This window comes from Ambystoma mexicanum, chromosome 9 (assembly GCF_040938575.1).
Source record: "Ambystoma mexicanum isolate Mex_15411 chromosome 9, UKY_AmexF1_1, whole genome shotgun sequence".
NCBI classification, from domain to species: Eukaryota; Metazoa; Chordata; class Amphibia; order Caudata; family Ambystomatidae; genus Ambystoma; species Ambystoma mexicanum.
The window spans coordinates 1,064,160,974-1,064,180,958 of NC_090931.1; the positions used below are offsets into that span (position 1 = coordinate 1,064,160,974).

General features: G+C 44.3%; 1 protein-coding gene across 2 annotated transcripts in view; it reads right to left on the reverse strand.

Moving 5' to 3' along the window:
* MARCHF7 (membrane associated ring-CH-type finger 7) overlaps positions 1 to 19,985 on the reverse strand; it is a 966,353-nt gene that overhangs the window by 816,196 nt on the left and 130,172 nt on the right. For both annotated transcript variants that reach the window (XM_069616354.1, XM_069616355.1), the window contains exon 2: positions 18,720 to 18,878. In XM_069616354.1, the coding sequence (XP_069472455.1) occupies positions 18,720 to 18,878 (159 nt within the window). The remainder of the gene's footprint in view (positions 1 to 18,719; positions 18,879 to 19,985) is intronic.

Here is a 19,985-nt window from a genome sequence, read left to right on the forward strand (position 1 = left end):
TTTGTAAATGAAATTGTCCTGAGATTTATTTTAATTCTTAAATTTCGAAATTATGGATTAAATCATCCTTCTGTATGAAGTGCCCAGTATTCTCTGGGTATCATATCGTCCTTCAGTTTCCTCAAATTAAAGCATTCTGGCATATTGGCGCTTAAGGTTTCCTTGGGTATTCCTCAAGCATTCCTCGACATGTCCCCAACTATGGCTCATCAGGAGGAGCTTAAGTCCCCATTTTTTATTTGTAAATCAGGCTCTGTGCTGTCCTCATGGGGACTAAATGAGTATCTAGTTTTGCACGCGTAGTGCAGATGCCAAAACTACAAAAATGTTACAATATATTCTTATAAATCTATTTTTCATCAAAATGTGACTGAACAGTTCAGGAATTGCTTTAGAGTGTCATGATGCCTACCTCCAAGGAGCCAGGTCCGACCCAGCAACCCCAGAGGCAGGCATCATTTCCCCCAGGGAAGTGCCAGTGGGCCCAAGCTGGGGCCCTTTGGCCACAGTCCTGGCGCCTTAGGCGCCAGGCTCATGTTGGACCCCTGTCCTGGCGCCTTAGGCGCCAGGCTCATAAAACTAGACATGTGTTCAAGTGTTTTAAGGTGCACTTACCTGATGCAGACCATGCTGCTACATCCAGGCCCTCTTGAGGCCTGAATGGAACTACTTTACCTGTGGAACTAATTTCCCCTGGGTGTGGTCGGGGAAGGGTACATACCTGATCGGTGGAAGGATACATACCTGGAACTTCTTCCAAAGCTATTTAAACCACGCCCGATCAGCAACTCACGCTTCGCGTTGTTCTGCTCCTCGCAGCTGGACGCTCACCGTGTCAGCTCCTGCTTCTGGACTTCAGCCACGCCTGTCAGCATCCTGGGTCACCTGCTAAGAGAGAATTGGAGAGAAAGAAGACCTTACCTGCTAAAGCTGCATCACAGAGACTTCACACCGACGATCCTGAAAGGGAAGACATTTTAAAAGCATTTCGCTTCGATCGCTGCAGCGCTGCATTTCACTTACCTTTCCTGGGCACCTCCATCTTCAGCAGCGATCATCCGGATCCGCAGCCACTTCCCAGAGCCTAGAGAGAAAAAGACAAGAACACAAGGTGAGAGAAGGAAGGGAATAGGAAAAGCTCAGTTTCCTTCTAATACTTACCTGTTGGGTCATTCCCATTTCATTTCGGGTCCTGCCGCTTCCTGGCATTCCGGACCCCGGCCCCTATGGGGAAAAAAGACAAAGACATTGAATGAGCGAATGCAAAGACATTACCCGAACGCTCATCCAGAACTTACCTGTCATTTACTGGAACTGCACGTTTCACTTCAGGTCGGCGCCATATCTCCGGCATTCCAAACCCCGGCCCGTAAGGGGAAAAAGACATAAGCGTTAGCGCTTGCTGCAATAAGACAATGAACGTTACTATTAAGCTTGAACTTTTGAACTTGCTACAGAACTCTTACAGCGCCTTACCTGAATAGTCAAGCTTATTTGAACTCCCATCAAACCTCAATCCAGTGAAGTAACTGGGTTTCAACGCGCCCCTGCATCAGAAGCAGGATGGAGAACTCATCCTTCCAGACCCTAAGGTGAGACTTCACGGGGAATCGAGGAAGGGTATCGTGGACGGTTGGAAGGGAGTGGGAGGCTTGAGCATTATTCCGTCAGTAGGTAATACTCCCTTTTCACGCACAGGGGAATATTCCTGCGAGCCAGTGAGTCCATCTTCAGAGTCCTGCGCTTCACCACAGAAGAAGCATCAGCACTCGAAGCCAGACCTGCGCCTCCGTGGGAATCAGGTGAGCGTGACATAGAGTTCCTTTTTTATTAGACTAGCTTATTTTTAATCTTTTTAGAAGTTGCCCAGTGCTCATTAAGCTTTAAACAAAACTGCACCGAGTAAAACATTGAAAGTGTCCCTCGTAAACCTACGAACACACGTGTTCCGTAGCATCATATTCCTAAATTTTTCTAAAGCGGGGCAGACTAAAATAGCCCAATTCATTATGGCTAATTCCCCTTCATGGAGAAAAGCCAAGTGTGCCCACCTGTGTCCATGAGCCCACTCCTCGTCTCCCATCCTTGCTTACTGACGTTCCTACTCTTTTCCTAGCTTAATCTTGTTTTTTTAATTGGTCTACATATTTTTAGATTTTTCATTCCTTCCAACATTATGCCTTTCGCTCCCACAGATCTCTTCATCTCATTCCTTACAGTCTGGTACTTAAATGAATTACTGTATTGCGGACACAAAGGCTTACTTCAGCAGATCTTGATAAGCTCACATTTACATTAGCTAAATCACAGTTTTTCAAAGCAGTACATTCACACCAACGATCACTGCATTATCTGCTGTTCAGATTGTAATGCACGACAAGTAGGCCTCAATGCAAAGGTAGTTCGTAGGCCAGCTGGATTTTGGTAAGCCTCAAAACCTCATGGAGTGTCTCAGTAGTAAAAATATATTCAGGTTCAGCACACGCATGAGAAACTCAGCCTTGAACACTGTGTAAAGTTGCGCTGCAATTGGTTATAAGTATGAAGTGAAATTCTTTCACAGGCACAAGTCACGGAAACATGACTCCTGTTAATAGAAGCAGACCCTGCAAGGGAAAAATGTAGAATGCCGAGCAGGGATTGGTCACGAATAAGAATGGTCCAACAAGGTCCAACACATTTAGCAAGTGAAATATGACAAAAAGTTCCTGCCTATGTGCTCAAAAACTAAAACAAGGTCACAGTTCTGGTGGGAAAAGGTAATGTGCAGAGACATGCACAGGGCAGAGCAATTCAGACCAAAGAGGGACATTGCCTGTAGGAATACATCCACCTAAGAGTGGAGAGACAAAACTGGATAACACAAGCCCTCAGCCCAGAGAGAACTCGGCATGCAGGATAAAGAGAAATCCAAAGACACTAGCTCATAAAAAGAAGATGCCCTAAAGAAAGTACATGGATTATGACATTATGAATTATAGAAATGTTTTAAGCAATAAAACCACACATTTATACACGGCCAGAAAACCCATTATCTAGACAAGTGCATGGGTTTCAGAGCAAGAGACAAGGAGCAGACCGCATGAGGTCGTACACACAAACCATGGGAAAGGAAGGAGAAGAGCTACATGTTTCCAATGAGAAGTCGCAATATTATACTGCCGGTATAAGCCGGTTGAAGCAGCTCAAAGGATGAGACTGTAAAATGGTGCCAACTTTTAGTTCTCATGATAACAAGATGCAAGAATACTATTGTTGCCACACTGTTCACACTTCACAATTTCATTGGTCAAAAGTGACCGAAGCGGCCTGCCCCAGGAAGGCCAAAGGAGCTACACCAATCAAATACCAAAGAATGTATTGTATGAAACATGTTATCTTATTCACTGTCCAATCATCACCCTGAGAAACTGAAGGATACCACCATGAATTCCTTATTATGAGGTAGTTAGAAGAAAGGCCACAAGGGTTAGGATGAGCGAATAGGGGTAGGCATTGTATACATTCCCCTAGAAAGCAATCTTATTTGATCAATCGGCAAACCGTATTTTCAAAAGTATTCTGAAACAATGTGCTGCAAACTCATCTCAGAACAGGTTATCATGCCATGATCTTTCTGGAGAGGAGCGCCTGCTACCTTTTTTAAAATATTTGCAAGGAACTTGGGGTTGGTCACCCTGAGTTACCTGGGGGCAACCAGACGTGGACTCCCTGCTCACTGTGCTCAGAGAGGCACAGCTTCACCTCACTGATGAGGCCCAACAAGGCTGAAACACGTGTATGGGGTTGCCGGTGGTACTCTTGTTCAGAGAGGAATTGCCATAGTATTTCGGTGCTGGACTGCCCATGTGGGACTATTTCCCATCTGTGAAAGGTACAGTGAGCAAAAAGCGTGTGCTGCAAACTCATCTCAGAACAGGTTATCATGCCATGTTCTTTCTGGAGAGGAGCGCCTGCTACCTTTTTTAAAAAGTGTTGCGAAGTAACTCCACTATAAAACACCACCATCATATCCACAGATGGCAGGCTTCTGGTGCAAGGCGCATGACTGGTCCCACTAGTCAGAAGGGTCTTCTAGTCACAAGAAGACAAAAGAGTTGGTTTGGACACTGTTGTCAATATCAGCAGTCTTCAAGATTCTGGCTCCAGTGTGAGACCTCTAGAGGAGCTGTAGGACTCCTCTAATCCAATTTCCAGGCTAAAGGTGGTTCGGCGTGAGGTGAGGGTTGGAAGGAAAAGTATCTGCCCAAGTAAACTGCTGAGGGCTGTCCAATCATGAACAGCCACTTAGCCCACATCTCCTTAGCAACAGACATCTTCTGGCTGATATGTTGATGATCGTCCCAACTCTCATTTCAGATAAACAAAACACCTTGCCCGAGAGTCCAGGCTGGACCCTGTGAAAATACGTTCTAATATGGGAGCTTGACCTTGGAAGTTAGGAAAGCAACCAAAAACCAAGAAGGTCAAAGACAGGTCTTAAAACACATGGGGAAGCCATTTGGACTAGATCATGTTAAATCATGCTTTATCGGGATACCACAAGGGGGCGCAGATGTCATGGCCGCCTGATATTTCATCTTCCTTATAACCCACAAGGGAATGGTGGCGCACATCAGCCAACTCAGCCCGTTTTAAAAAGTGAGCAGGCTGCTGAACAGGGGAAGTGGCAGGCACCTCGCTTCCTGGACAAAATCTGTGAGGGATACCCCCCCACCCCAAACGTGGCACAGACAGGTGACCACCCCGGAGGCCTGGCTGTGGTGCTCGCTGGCTTAGGAGCGGGCAGACGGCCCAACCCAGTGCTCAATGTGGCGAATCGGAAGAGAGAATCCGCAGTGTCAAACAGTTGAGGAGAAACCCCTAAGAGCCACCCAAACGCAGCAAAGAGTAAACGAGCAGATCGCCCCAACATCGAGGGTCCGGCGCAGAGTGGAGGGGGCAGGCAATGCCCTTGCGAGCTGCACCCCTGGAAAGGTCAGTGCCCGGGAGGCGAACCAGGGAGGGGAAGCAGCATTGCCTCTTCGAAAACGAGCACTCGTCGCGGGCGGCATATTGCCCCCGGTTTGGCGGGGCACCTGGTTACCGGGGCTCAGCCAACATTACCCTGTGCCACATCAAATTGTGTACTTGCAAAATTCACTGCCCTATATACAAGGGCCAGTCTTAATTGCTCCAACCCTTGCAGCGCTCCAGCCTGCCATACCAAGCTATAGACACAGCGGCCCACGAGTGCTAGTATGCACGACACCGCAAGCCAAGCACTGCAACACAGGTGTAGGAGATCTCTTCACATCACATGCAATGCTCAGCACTTAGCCAGCTCCCCTGACTGCAATCGGAGGCAAAAACTGTGTACCCTCTGCACGAAGTATAAGCGGTGAAGAGGAAGCAGCACATTCACGGCAGCGCAGTGTCCTGCGGCTACACCCCCGCCCACCCTTTCCCCTGGGCCACCAGGGTGAAGGACAGAGAGCACTTTATTACCAGGGAGACACTGATCCACACGCTATACCAGCCCACGTGGCACCATGGATTATTAGCCCTAAAAACGAACTCGGCAACGCAGCACGCACATCCAGGCAAAACTCAATCCCGGTAGAGCAACTCACCATCACCGCAGGCGCCCGCAGCAGGAAATCAAAATTAAACATTGGTCTAAGCGCAAAGTTCAAAATACCGCCCACCAGAAGCACTAGCTACCATAAAGGGTACATACCTGTAGAATTGAACCTTGCAACAGCGAACAAGCAACAAGAGTATCGTTGCACAGGTCCAAACAAGGTGACTCAACCGTCTACAGACTCTGCCAATCATACTGGGAGCAGATTCACAAAAACAGATATCCGCCTACTCCTGGATGAAATCGGGTCGCTGAAAAGCGGCATGGCAGCTACGGTTAACGCCGTGCCGGACGCAGTCAACAAAATCGAGGACACAGTAGAGGCACTAGAAAATTAGGTATCCAATCATTTTTTTGAAAAATGTAGATCTGGTGGCTAAGGTTGATGACGTCAAGAACCGGGCGAGGAGGTCTAACATACACATAAAAGGCTGGCCTCATGGAGACGCCAAACGAGGCCTGTGTCGAGCCTGGAAAGGCAAGTGACAGTCTTAGTCAACTCTTCACTTTACCTCACCACCTCCTCCCTCCCTCCCTCTGCCTCTCCCAAAACCAGACCTGGAGTTTGAAGGAGTGCACCAGTCAGGAAGCCCCTCGAATGGTCCGAAGTTGGTCCTAGCAAAATGCCATCACTACAGGCACATGGTCAAAATTGTGCCGCGGGCAAGAGAACAGGATCACATCGATTTCGAGGGCTCGCGTGTTCTAATTTTTCAGGACCCGTCAGCATCTACTCTCACCAAAAGGAGAGATTGCCACCCACTAACTACATGACTTCGATAACAAAACATCCACTACAGGTGGGGCATCCCCTTTGTTATTTCCTTTGAACATGGCAACCAGGAAAATAGTGTAGTCTCCGCAGAAGAAGCAAACAGCATACTGCAAGGTCTCACAGCGGGAGCAAGTGGAGTCGAATTGGAAGAGCTCCCGTCGTCCTCTGAACCACTCGGGATACCAATAGGCCCCTGGGCTAACAAGGGGCGTGCTAAGGTCACCATGACATTTAATAGGTTAAACACACCATGACCTGCCGGGGTCAAAAAAACAGACATGAACAGACAATCAAACTACATCAGAAAGTGGTGGGATGCATCTTGGCATGGGAACGAGAGACCAGGTTACGACCGTGGAAAGAAGATGTGGGCATGCCTTTCTCTTTGTCTCGTTTCTTTTTTGCTCTTTTATCTTCTGAGCCGACGTGTTAAGTGTTGGCTACAGAATGTTAGCGCCGACTAAAAGCAAGCTTGTTGTAGTTAATGTTGTGGGTTACGGGGAGTCCCCCTTAGTGTGGCCCTATGTTTTTTTCTAGGGCGTCTCCAGTTACACAGGGGTCTCTGGGGTCTAGTGGGGAACTGGGGGAATAAATATTTCCAGGGGGGAAGTGAGGGGTTCAGACACAGGGAAACTTCAGCAAGATACACACCTCTACAGATCAATACACAGCACACTCCTATGGGCTGCACACCTAAATAGAGGCAGAAAATGCCAGGCCATATCGGTCTGGGGCAAACTACAGCTAACAATGGGGGGTAAAAAAAACGGCTACCCATGAGATCTGCCATCAGCCAGGGGTATGGTGAATAATTCAGTTCGTTTTGGATACCTAAATGTAAAGGGCCTCAACTCACCTCACCTCCAAAAAGATCTATGCTGGTAAGGGCATTCAACCAGTCAACATTGGATGTCCACTTGGTTAGGAAACCAAATTTCAGAGTGGGGAGGAAATCACCCTGAAAGGAAGTCATCTGGGAGGAGTCATCTGGGCTTCATGACCAGTAAAAAAGGGAGGTGTGGGAATGCTATATCGGGGATCAGTGGGGTTGCAAATAAACCCACAGAACACGAACGGGAGGTAGCTGGTAATAAATGGGATAATTCGATCAAGGGCAGTCACTCTGTGCTCAGTTTACGCACCCAAACAACCAGCAAATCGCTTTTAGTAAGGAGCGGTTTTCCTTCCTAGACAAATGGAGAACGGGGGCTCCAATTTGTGTTGGAGACTTCAACATGGTGATGGACCCAGCTCTGGGCTGGGCTTCATATAGGGAAGGAGCAGTTACGCTCCTGGGTAAAGGGTTTCCAGCCCCTCTCTTGCAGGAACACTTCTTGGTAGATTTGTGGAGATCCCGCCACCGGCAAACTAGAGCATACACATTTTACTCTCCCCCGCACCAAACTTTCACCCGCATAAATTTCATCTTTCTAGATGACATCTTTCTTGTGCCAGACAAGCACAACATTGAAAGTGCAGCCATTGAATTAGTGGGTTGGTCAGACCGCGACATGTGTACCATAAAATTAGAATTAGGCCCAAGCACGATAACAGACAAACAATGGCTCTGTAACGACACACTTTTCAAGGATTAGGGGATCACTCCATGCAGAGATTAGGGAATTTTTTTGAATGAATGACACAGGCGAGATCTCACGACTCAGTGTATGTGAGGCAGCAAAAGCAACACAAAGGGGGCAACTGAAAGCACAGGGGACATTCAGGAAGATAACTAGACTGCTGAGTGAGACATTCCTGCACAGCGAAATAAGAAACAGAAGCGTTCCGTCTGGCGGGACGATGAACACCAAATAAACATTGGCAGAAATAAAGGAGCTCAGACAGGAGCTCCAAGAACTGTGGAGTGGGAAAGCACAGACACATCTTCGGTATGTCAAAAAAAGGTTTTATGAAAAAGGGGATAAAGCTCACACATTATTAGCAACCAGATTAAGAGGGTAGAGAGCCAAAAGAGCCGTATACAAAATTAAAGACCAGAAGGCGGCAACTATGAATAAACCCATTGAAATCACTGCCCGATTCGGCCAGTTCTATGAACAACTGTATACCTTGGATAACGCATCCACCCAAGAAAGCATTGTTGGTTTCTTAGAGAAATTTACTTTTGACCAATTGCAAAGCCCAGATAGAGACCAATTAAGTGCCCCGATAAAAGTAGAGGAAGTAAGTGCTGCCATCGCAAAACTAAAGGCAGGATCGGCGACAGTGCAGGACGGTTTCACCCCAGCATTTCTACAAAACCTTCAGTGGAGCCTGGTCTCCCTTCTTGACTCTTCTCTTTAACAACATAATAAAAACATGCCAGGCCCCAGCATCTTTCACAGAGGCCCGTATAATTGTTCTCCCCAAAGAAGGGAGGGACAAGCTCGAGTGTGGTTCCTACAGGCCAATCTCCCTGTTAAACATTGATGCCAAAATCTACGCCAGCATCCTTGCAAACAGGCTGAGTGGAGTCCTGCCGAAGATTATACACAAGGACCCGGTTGGCTATGTGAATAAGCGGCAAGGTTCAGACAACATCTGCAAAACTATGGATCTAATGGCGCTAATTGACCCTCAAGACTCACACCCCACCCTAGTCTCAGTGGACGCTGAAAAGTCATTCAACAGGGTGAAGTGGCCGTTTATGTTAAATATCCTCCAAAAAGCTAACTTGGGGGCACAAGCTATATTTTTATTTTATTGTTTATATAGCGCTTTACTCCAATGCACCTTACAGCATAACAACCAGAAAACATCAGATATGGAACATAGAAGTAATAAAATATACATGAATCAAAGCAGAAAAACAGCATGTGGAACAATTTGCATTTGGGAAGAAGAGGAGAGGAGAGGTATAGGAAGGAGAAAAGGGAAAAAGAAAAGGGAGTAGAGAGTACAAGGGTGGGTGGAGATCATTGGGGAGACAGGGAGAGGTAAGGAACAGAAGATGGAGTGGGGAGGAGAAAGAAGTCAGGGAGGCGGGTGAAGAAGTGATTTTAAGGAGGAATAGGTGGACATGGAAAAATACAAATACAAATTATGGGGGCACAAGCTATATTCTGCAACACGAAAGCAAAAGTGGTGGTCAATGGAGTGGCATCTCCTCTTTTTTACCTTGAGTCAGGGGAAAAGGCAAGGTTGTCACCTATCTCCTTTCATTTTTGCGTTAGCGATGGAGCCTCTGGCCCAGAACAACAAAAACAATGACCCTTCCAAAAAACAAGGGGGGCATGGTGTACCCAGATTATAGTACTATAGAGCAGCTCAATTCCGTGTGTTACTAGACCATTTGAGAGAACCAGCAGATTAGCAATGGGTGCACCTAGAGAACGGACACTGCACAAGTCACGCTGGGAGAATGGCTATGGGTCGCCCAAGAATTACTGCAGAGGAGAGTGCGCGAACACCCAATCCTGCCAGCGTTCTGGGCCCTTTGAAAAAAGAAACCAGACATGAGCGGCGTCGCCACATGGCCCTCTCCCCGAAGCTGCATCTGGGCACCCTCAGTTAGAGATCTAATAGCAGACACGATCCGCTTCCAACCACAATACGAGCAGGGTTTGGTCATGGCAGGGTCCTTTCTGACCAAGGAAGAGCTAGAAAGTCCTCAACAAGGCCAACAGATACAACCATTATACTTGCAAATAAAGAGCGCACTTACAAACCCACGATGGAATAAACAACCCCAGAGACACCATATCCCATTTGATAGCATGCTTAACACTCACACTGGCTCCAAGGGGCTGGTTGCAAAACTTTATAGCGCCTTGCTGGAAAGGAGGCACCTACCAACACTGCACACACAAGCTTAGTGGGAGAGAGCGATCTGGGACGGGGCAGCAACCTAAAGGAATGGGCCGCAGTATATAGAGCCATCTGGAACCAATCTCGATTCAATACAAAATGCACAACTGCAAGCTGCTCATGCAATGGTACTTAGAGACTGGCGAAAATGTACTTCGGGGTAAGCCCATGCTGTTGGTGGGGCTGCCCACTGGTTTGCAACTATTGGCACCAATGGTGGGAGTGTCCTAAAGTTCAAATCTATTGGAAGGAAATCCTGGACTGGATTTATGACAAAGGGAATGGGAGGGCTGCAACCCCACTCCTGGTTCTGTTTGTAGTTGAGCTCAAAGAAGACGAATATTTAGTGCTACCGCACAACGTACTTCTAGTAGCCCGGGTGCGTTTAACGATATGGTGGAAGAATAGCATGCTCCCAACAAAAAAGGAATGGCTGTGTAAAGCAAAGGAGATATTTGACATGGAAAGCCTTACAGCAACACTAATGGAAACACACACGCGCATAGACACAATGTGGTTCCCATTTCTAGAGTATTGGGAACAGAATAAAAGGAGCGCCCTGAAGCCCCAATTTTGGAGGTTGTCTTTACCGCATAAGATTGTTCACATGTTAACTCAAGCAGCCGCTCAGGTCGCTGCCATCCCAAACGATGTAAATCAATTGACAGATGTGCACATACTAAGTGCTGAACACTTGTTGTTCTTTCAAAGCATGTTCTATGTCGGGGGGAGGAAAGAGGAGGAGGGAGGGAAGGGGGAAGAGAAGAACCCATATACTGTTTGGCTACTGTGATGCAATGTAATTCACTGTACCTGCTGATGTTCAATAAAATCTTTTTTTGTTTTTAAAGGCCTTTTTCCACTGTACAAAAAAATTAAACAAAGCTGGAGCCTGGAGAAATAAGTTAACAGTTCACTCCTACCCACCTGTCCTAGACATCTCAAAAAGGCATACAATTTCACCACACACACCACATGAAATACCCCATCCCTGTCATACTCCACTTAAGGGGGTTGTGCTACAAAATAAATGCAGGGTAATCTGAAAGGGAGCACTGGCAGACTTAGGGGCTGACCAGTGCCCACAAAATAAAGGCGTCCAGCAGGTAAGGGAGGGTAAAAAAACAACTCCTCTCAAAAGTCAGGCACAGCTCCAAAACACTACCGGACCCACAAGCTTCTTTGATGGCTGTAATAACGACTTCTGAAGTTTACTGCAAAGCCAAGTTGTTGAAGTAGGCTTTGGGTTTCCGAAATGGACTGCTGTGCTCCAGTTATGCTTGACGCCCTTACCACCCAATCTGCCAAATATGGATAGACGTGATGGCCTTTCTTTCTGGGGGCTGCAGCAACTGGTGCTAGGCATTTTGTGAACGCTCAAAGCGCTGACTTCAACCTGAATGGAAGCGCCTTGAACTGGAAGGGCTGGTTGCCTACCACAAAACCGGTACTTCCGGTGTTTACAATGTATTGGGATATGGAAGTATGCATCTTTTAAGTGCAGGGACGCCAGGTAGTCTTGCGGTTGCACCGTTCGTATGACCTGCTGCAGTGCTGCCATCTCAAATCACTGTTTATTGTTGAATTTGTTTAGTTTGCACAGGTCTAGTATGGGACACCACTTTCCATCTGGCTTTTTTTACTACAAAGTACCGGGAGTAAACTCCCTTGCCTTGAAGATGCTTTGGTACCCTTTTGTATAACATTTTCTGCCATAATTTGCTTCACTTCTTGCCCGAGCAGCTTTAGGTTGAACATTTCAATGGAAGGATTTTTTGGGCTGCGTGGTGAAATCTAGCAGGTGCCCCTGCTGACCGACTTGTACCCATTCGTCTGTTATGTTGCGCCACAGATGGATGTGACGTGCCACCTACCCTCCCACTTGTATTATATTGCTGTTGCAGTCACGCTTGAGGCTTTGCTCTACCTCTTTGGGAGCCGGAGGATCCTCTATGGCATTGTAGCTGGCTGTATTCTTTTGGGCGCTGGTAGCCTGGAAATCTATTTTGCAGGGCTGTGAGTAGTACAAGCTTTTACTGTACATTCTGGAGCCAATGGTATTGGCGACGGAGCTTGTCCTTCCTGATACTCCCCATAAAGGGACAAAAAGTCATTCTGCCCTGCAATGCTATTAGGGACTAAACTGGGTCGGTATTGGCTTTAACCGCCTCATCAATCTTGCAGCCAAACAGTTGGCCGGCTTCAAAAGGCATGTCGACTATATGCTGCACTTCTGGCCTGAAATCTGTGCAACGCAGCCACCCCTGCCTATGTAGCACCACTCGTGCCTACCTGTTTAAACCTCGTTCCAATACTAATGTAATGATCGGAGGCTTCCTCACCCAGTTTTAGAATAGCAATGCTTCCTCACCCAGTTTTAGAATAGCAATGGCTTTCCTATGGTTTTCTTCTGGCAAGTACTCTAGGATGGGAGCTAATCAGTGCCAGATTTCGCGATCATACCTGGCCATGATCGCCAATGCGTTGGCTGCTTTTACCATGATGGCCCCTACTGTTTGCATCTTTTTTTCCAAATGCGCCCAGCTTCCATTTCAAGCCCTCGCTCTCTGGTGATACAGCAAATTTTTGTGTGCAAGTGGGCTTTCCTGCTCGCAGCAGCCAAAACCACACATTCCAGAGGAGGCTGTGCCAAGACACTTTGGCATGGCCTTTAACTTCTTTTCTAGTCTGCCTTTGATGGCTGCCTTTTGAAAACCTATTGAGGACCAAGACGATCAACACGTACTTATGTCCAAAATTGTTCAAGATATCCTAATATTGGAGCATGACAGGAGACTGGTAATGTATTGAATGTACAGAGACAGTGATCACAAACTGAGTTCCTTCTATGTGACCTTTAATATGTTTGATATACTGGTGTAAAAGATAATTGTCTAACCAAGATTATATACAAGCATGTAGCTATCTACAAGACTAATGGATTAGGACAAGCAAGCTTACCTCTTACAAAAGAATCATCACAGAAGAGCAAAACATTTGTGATTTCAAACGTATGATATTTTTGAAAAACACAATACAATACAAAGGTCACCCGCTAAATAAGGTGTGAACAATTTCCATAGAATTACGTGGAGGACTATTTTTTCAAAAAAGAAAAAAAATCTATTCCGTACAACAGCCTTTTTATACTAATAAGAACAGAACATGTAAGTAGGGCAATAGAACACACTCTCTTAAGGATGGACGAAAATAACCTATTTAGATAAGACTTCTCTAAATCACTCATTTTTTTAATTCATGGAACATAACAATAACCCATAACACACATTATTTAAATAGACTTTTTTCTAGGTAACACTTAATCTGGGTGTTACTATAAATTCATCTTCATTCCATTCACTGCTCAACAAACAGTTTTTACTGCTAAACTTTTATATCTAATATCCATGGAATAATCGAAAATTCTCGGTGCCGCGCGTCACTTTGTTTACATTTATGACATCACACGCGTACAACGTTACGAGATGACGTCATCGCCACATAGTGACACTGATATAAATGCCCATTTTGTGACCCATTGAACAAGTGACTATCAGAATAACGGATTGCACACAGGAGCGTTAACTGTGGTAAGAGATTCTCTCTAAATTCAATTAGATCAGGATATCCGCTGATCCGGTCTTTAAACATCCAGCAACCATATATTCTGAATATTATCATTGTATTTATTCATAGAAAAACCCGGGGATAACTGACAGTCACTAGCTTCCGCTTGAACTTTGAACCTAAAATCTGCTAAATTAAATTTGGGATACTGTTGACCAAGAGTTTTGAAACAACGGACACCACCCTAATCCCTATGAGGACACTGGAATTTTGTCATATCACGCACAAAAGACATCCAAGTCATTTTCTTTATTCAAATCCACATCAATGTTAATGAAACACAGTAAACATACCCTAAAAAACACTTCATACGTTGTAGGCGGCAAGACGTGAACTCAACATAATGTACACTTGTACAATGATATTTATGGAAAACGAAGAAGAAGATTGTGACCTTTAAATTAAGAAAGGAAAACAAACTACCCAGGTCAGCACCCTTAATATTTCTGATGGTGATGAGCAATGATACATATATTAACAAAGACAGTGGGAATTACAAGGTATGAATATTTTGATGTTATATGAATGATTATCTTCTCCCAATACACAATGTAATGACAGAAACTCAAGTTCTGCTTGAGCCATAGAATCACTAATTCAGATAAATTGGATCTTTTACGTTTGTACAAATGATTCTGATAACAAATATGTTTTGATTACTATTATCTTTTGAAAATGTTGTTTACAGAAAAGGACAGCCCCTGAAGAAGAGATTTATCTCGAAACGCGTTGAGCATTAAAGAGCCACATATGATGAAATCAGCAAATTGAAAAGTGTCTTATTTGAAAACCTCAAATACTTTGAAAATGAACATTTAACGATACTATAACATGAATTAACAGGAATTGGAATATCACAAATTGAAAAAAACGAGATACCAAAGAAGACAAAAATCATTAACAGGAACAAAAAAACTAATTTTTTGAGACAATCGGAGTGTGCAGTGGACGCGAGTTCCCCAACTAGGGAACTTTTTCTATTTTCTAATTTCCCATAAACATCCCATGTGCCAGGGATGTAGTTTCTCCTCTGCACCTTAAGAACTATTAAGCAATAGCTCAACTAACGAAATTACAAGAAACTATATAACATATGCAATTACAGGAGTGCAAGGTATTTATGTAATCAGCAGTTATGTCCATTGTCATGTCCAGAATGGATTATGCAAACTCCCTCTACCCGAGTACCAGCCTACCAGCAAAACAAACTCCAAAGAGCACAAAACTCAGCTGCCAGATTGCTTCTCGCATTCGGATGAAGGGACCATATCTCACCTGCTCTCCACACCCTATACTTGATCCCAATTGGACGCAGTGCCAGCTTAAAATTCCCATGCATTACCCACCGAGTGGTGCACAAAGCATGGCCCAAATTCCTACAAGAAAGGATTACGCCTTACCACCCAACTCGCACCCTATGGTCAAGCACTGCCCTCCTCCTAGTGGTCCCAACCTCAAATTCGTCCAGGATCGGAAGATCCACCTACTCAACCCTGGCGCCAACTTTGTGGCACTCACTGCCTCCCTGCATTAGACACAGCGAAGACAATATGGCTTTCCAGAAGGTACTCAAAACCTGGCTCTGTGCCTAGAAACAAAAAGAAACGCCCAGACCACTCGACTTACCACGACCAAGAAATGGCGTGGTAACTAGCTCAAAACAAGCCCATTTATAGACTCTCAGGCCAGATGATATCTACCCTCCTTTATCTACAGCCTTTGCCCCAGACTTTGAGCCCTAATGATAATAGCACATGCATACATGACGGAATTGAATCACTGGCTTCTTCTGCCAGGTATACCGTACGCTCTAAGGCCAAGAGATAATCTTTCTCCAATTTTCTGGACCGATTGCGCTAGACTCGTAACCCAAGCACTAATAGCTCTTATGAGCTTGATCCATAACATGCAATTATGCACTACGCTATCAGTCCAAGAAATGTACATGCTTGCTAATCCTACTCATCTGGAAATCCCTGAGCTGCACTATATACACAAGGACTGCCTAGCACTTATTCTTTGCTAATCCCACTATCTGAGAATGTATTTAGCAGCACTACTATGAGGAATATATTTAGCAGAACTACCAACCAAGGACATCTCTAGCACCTATACAGTAAAGCCATGAGTTGGGTCAGATCTCGTCACCATCAGTCCGTCGTCGCCAAAGCAATTTGACCCAACAAGACACAGGAAGAACCTCAGCCTAACAGCCGGAAATACAAAAGGTACATACCACCCTCTCGGCAGGCACTGGAAGCTCAACAGGGTACCCCTGAAATGTACACAGATGCAGGAAACACACCACTATGCCAACTCTTTCCTCTGCACCAACAAACAATAAAATGCAGATGTAACTATCGATTAATTCGGGCTCGCTGCACACATACTTATACACCTTACAGTCTTTAGAACGCAGCTATATCCCTCGAAATTGGCCTAGCTGCACACAATCTCATTCACAAACTCCAGCGTTGCCAGAATGTAGATAACCAAGTCCATTGGCCTTGCTGCACACATTCTACTGATCTCACCCAACCACTGCACCACACCTAGCACTAGTATGCAGCTACACACCACTTATTCCACACTGGCTGCACACATACCAAGTGCACCCTAGCACGTTTTACCGCATTACTCTCTCCACTGACCTGGACTGTGGTCCCTGAGGGCATTCAACACACACCGCAACATGACTGGTGTCGGACTGTACAAGAGATGAGTAATTATAAAAAGCATATTGAATATGCTTCCACAGCACTCTTACTTGGAATCTTTTCCGTGCAGGTCTATTAGATCAGTATATATGAGGTTTAAAATGAACCTATTTCATACAAGAGAAAGAACATCTCATTGGAATAAGAATATAGATGAGGCGATTATTCTCAAATGTCGCTTTCCACTATGTGAGGAACCGGTGGACACATTGAAACATCTAGTGTTAACCTGTAGCCAGTTCAAAATACAAAGAACTAATTTACTCATGAAATTTGTAAACATTCAATTTGAAGATTTCTTGGAAGTCTTGTGGGCCAGAATGATGAATGGTAACTAATCGGCCTCTAATTTTTGCACTAGGATGGTTTCTCTGAAGCATATTGAAAAGGAACTAGGAAACAACGCATTGTGATTATTAGTAAGATGTCTTTGGAGATATTTTATGTATGAAATTACTTTTGTATGATTTTAAAAAATGTTTTAAAATGTATCTAATAATTTTTCTTCTATTGATATTTTGTAAAGGTTCATTTGTGAACCATGGACAAATAAAAAAAAAAAAAGAAAAAGAAACACACCTCTTTGAAATCATACCAATGGTAAATGGCGCTATACAAATGCCTTATAACATAACTGATCGGTACAAAAAAGGCTACCTTGAAGGTATGGGAGGTGGGCAATAAGTCTTTGTTCAAAGATTGAATAGAAAGCCTAAACTCGCTTTCAGCTAAGGAGAAGGTATCCTATTGGTGGAAAGGATGTGAGGAGCAGTAGGAGTGTGTGGAGTCCATTCAATGACTTGCACACCTGAATAATAGCCCTTTTCCCACCCCCACTTACTTCCTGTCCTCACTGTTACCACTCCTTTGGGGGTGGAGCGGTATAATCTGGGGTGTGTGGAATCATTGGCATTTTAGGACACCAGACGTAGCAAGAAGTACAGATGTATGATTTACATTGTTGATTTGTATCTGCCTCTGTGTGCAATAGGTATGGCTAGTTTGTATTCCAGATTTTTTTTCTTAGGCTACGATAGGTTTTGGTTTTGTGGCACTGTATGCAACTCATTAGGCATGTAATGTTATGAGTGGACACAAAACTGGAGTACACAGGTTACCGTTTATTAGCTAGATGGATGAAAACACAGGTCCATTATTCCTGTGTAGATGTGCAGCAGCCACAGAAAACAGTATTGTAAAAAATTGTGCAAATTCCAGAAGGGCAGACCCTGTTCACCCTTCGGATGTGAATTGGAATATCATTACAGGCAGAAAAACACCATTATTTAAACACTGGATACAAACATATTAAACACATCTCTAAATCTAAAAAGGGTGTTTAATTGTTGCTAGGAGCCATTTAGCCCGTGGTTGTAGCCTATCTGCGTTTTGTGCCAAGCAAACAAGGCTACAACAGAAACTACTTTTGATTCACTAGACCACCTGGTGTCAAACAATTATACCTACATGGCTGTCTGTTTGGAAGTTTGTATAAACGTGCAATAATAAACCTCAGAACTCAAAGCATAATGGACCATATGTAATTGACCAATAGTTATAATTTACGTATCATGTGGAAGTTATATCTTTGGAAAGCTACTAATCAATACTCTACAGTTGGTTTTAGCTCCTGCTTATCAAATCTTACTTGGTTCATTGAAACGCCATCATATATTTGGATTTCTGAAATTTGATTTGGCAACTGGACCGGGGTTGCCAAATCAGCTACCATGGAATTACTTGGTCAAATGTCTCGGCCATACCAGCATTTCGCAGCCCTTTGAAAAGCAACAATTTAATAAATTCCAGAGGATTCCATTGCCCACACAGTACATATTAAAACATTTACAACATCCATCATCCAGGCAAGTCGGGGTAACAAACAATGGCAATATTTCCCCATAAACAATGCAGAGGTAAACATTTCAAGTGGGAAGGTACGAGCCAGTCATAAAAAGTCACTCACCAGCTCAATCCTACACATACACATAGCACACCATTTCTTACTCGCCAAGAGTCAATTATCCCTAGCAAGTGGCGAGTGCAAATTTTGAGCCCTGACCAATAGTCTTGCTGATGGTCTGCATTTTCATCCATATGGTGGCGACTTAATTGCACGCTTCCTAATCACTCAGTAAATTGTCATTTACGCAAGAAAAAGCAATGTTACCTGAAACTCAGATTCCAGCTTTGCTAAATCCTCTTCAATGGGATAGGCATCGCTCAAACCATTCCTGCCACTTCCATATAATGGTCTACCAGTTAAAGGAGAGGAGCTGGAAGGCTGAACAGATCTCCTTCGCAGGTTCCTTGCAGAATTGGACTTCATCTGCAAAGAGAGCAAATGTCATGTTTAGTTTCATTTAATTCAGCAGTTCAAACGCAATTTCCATAAATCTACTGCCGATACTCATGAAATAAAAATAGGAGTAACCTAATATTTGAAGTAAATCAGGGAATCAAGGGTGGGGTGGAATACGTTGATATGTAAGCTTGCAGTTGGAACACACATTTCAAATGAATAGACAATACTAACTCACAAGCATAATATTAAACTGATGTGATGGCTACATGGCACAAGTTCCAGTTAACAGAAAATCTTCGAATAACAATGTTGCAGAATTGATCAATGCAGTCATTCTTTATGTACTGAAAGGTTTGCAATTACAAAATATATTTAAAGCCAGTGTTAACTAGACTCTTATTTACGCAATTTCAGGCGTATCTTCTTTGTCATCAGTATTTTTACTCAAAATAGTTCGCAATTTCTGAAATTTGCTTGGCATAACCACCAAAGAGGCAGCACTGTCTTTTGGGATAGGGTCAGATTTTCTTCTCAATAACCGGTTTGAGGAAGGACGAAAGGGGTCTCATTTCTAAACATCCATGAAGCACCAAGGTACATCAGGGATTTAAATTGTTGAGCACTATTTAGCTGTGGGTTGGAACCTACAAGACCCTGGTAACTGATGACAAAAGGAAATCAGGAATAACTTTTTACTCCTCTAGTCAACCGATGCCACACAAATATACCAATGTGAGGTTTAATTTGTTTGGGAATGTATGTGAAGGGGAATTAGATAACCTCGAAGAGGCATTTAAAAGCAAAATGGATCATATATAAAAAGGGAAATATGTTAGATGCACATGGTAGTTAGATTTAAGTCAGGGTGCCCATTAGCTTCATGTTCTCCAGAGGAAGCTATTGCAGTCTGGTAGGATGAGCGGTTTTCAGGTCATGTGCATGACGTCTGTTGGACACAACCATGCCTAGGAATGAGGAGTTGCTTAGCCGTCCACTCTGCAGTCAGTAGAAGAGTCAACATTAATATGAACCAACTTGACCAAAAGGGGAAATACTGTGCTTCTGTCATTTATGTAGCAAATCCTTTGTACTGCCAGGGGGTTGATGAAAATAGTTAGTGTTCTTATATGA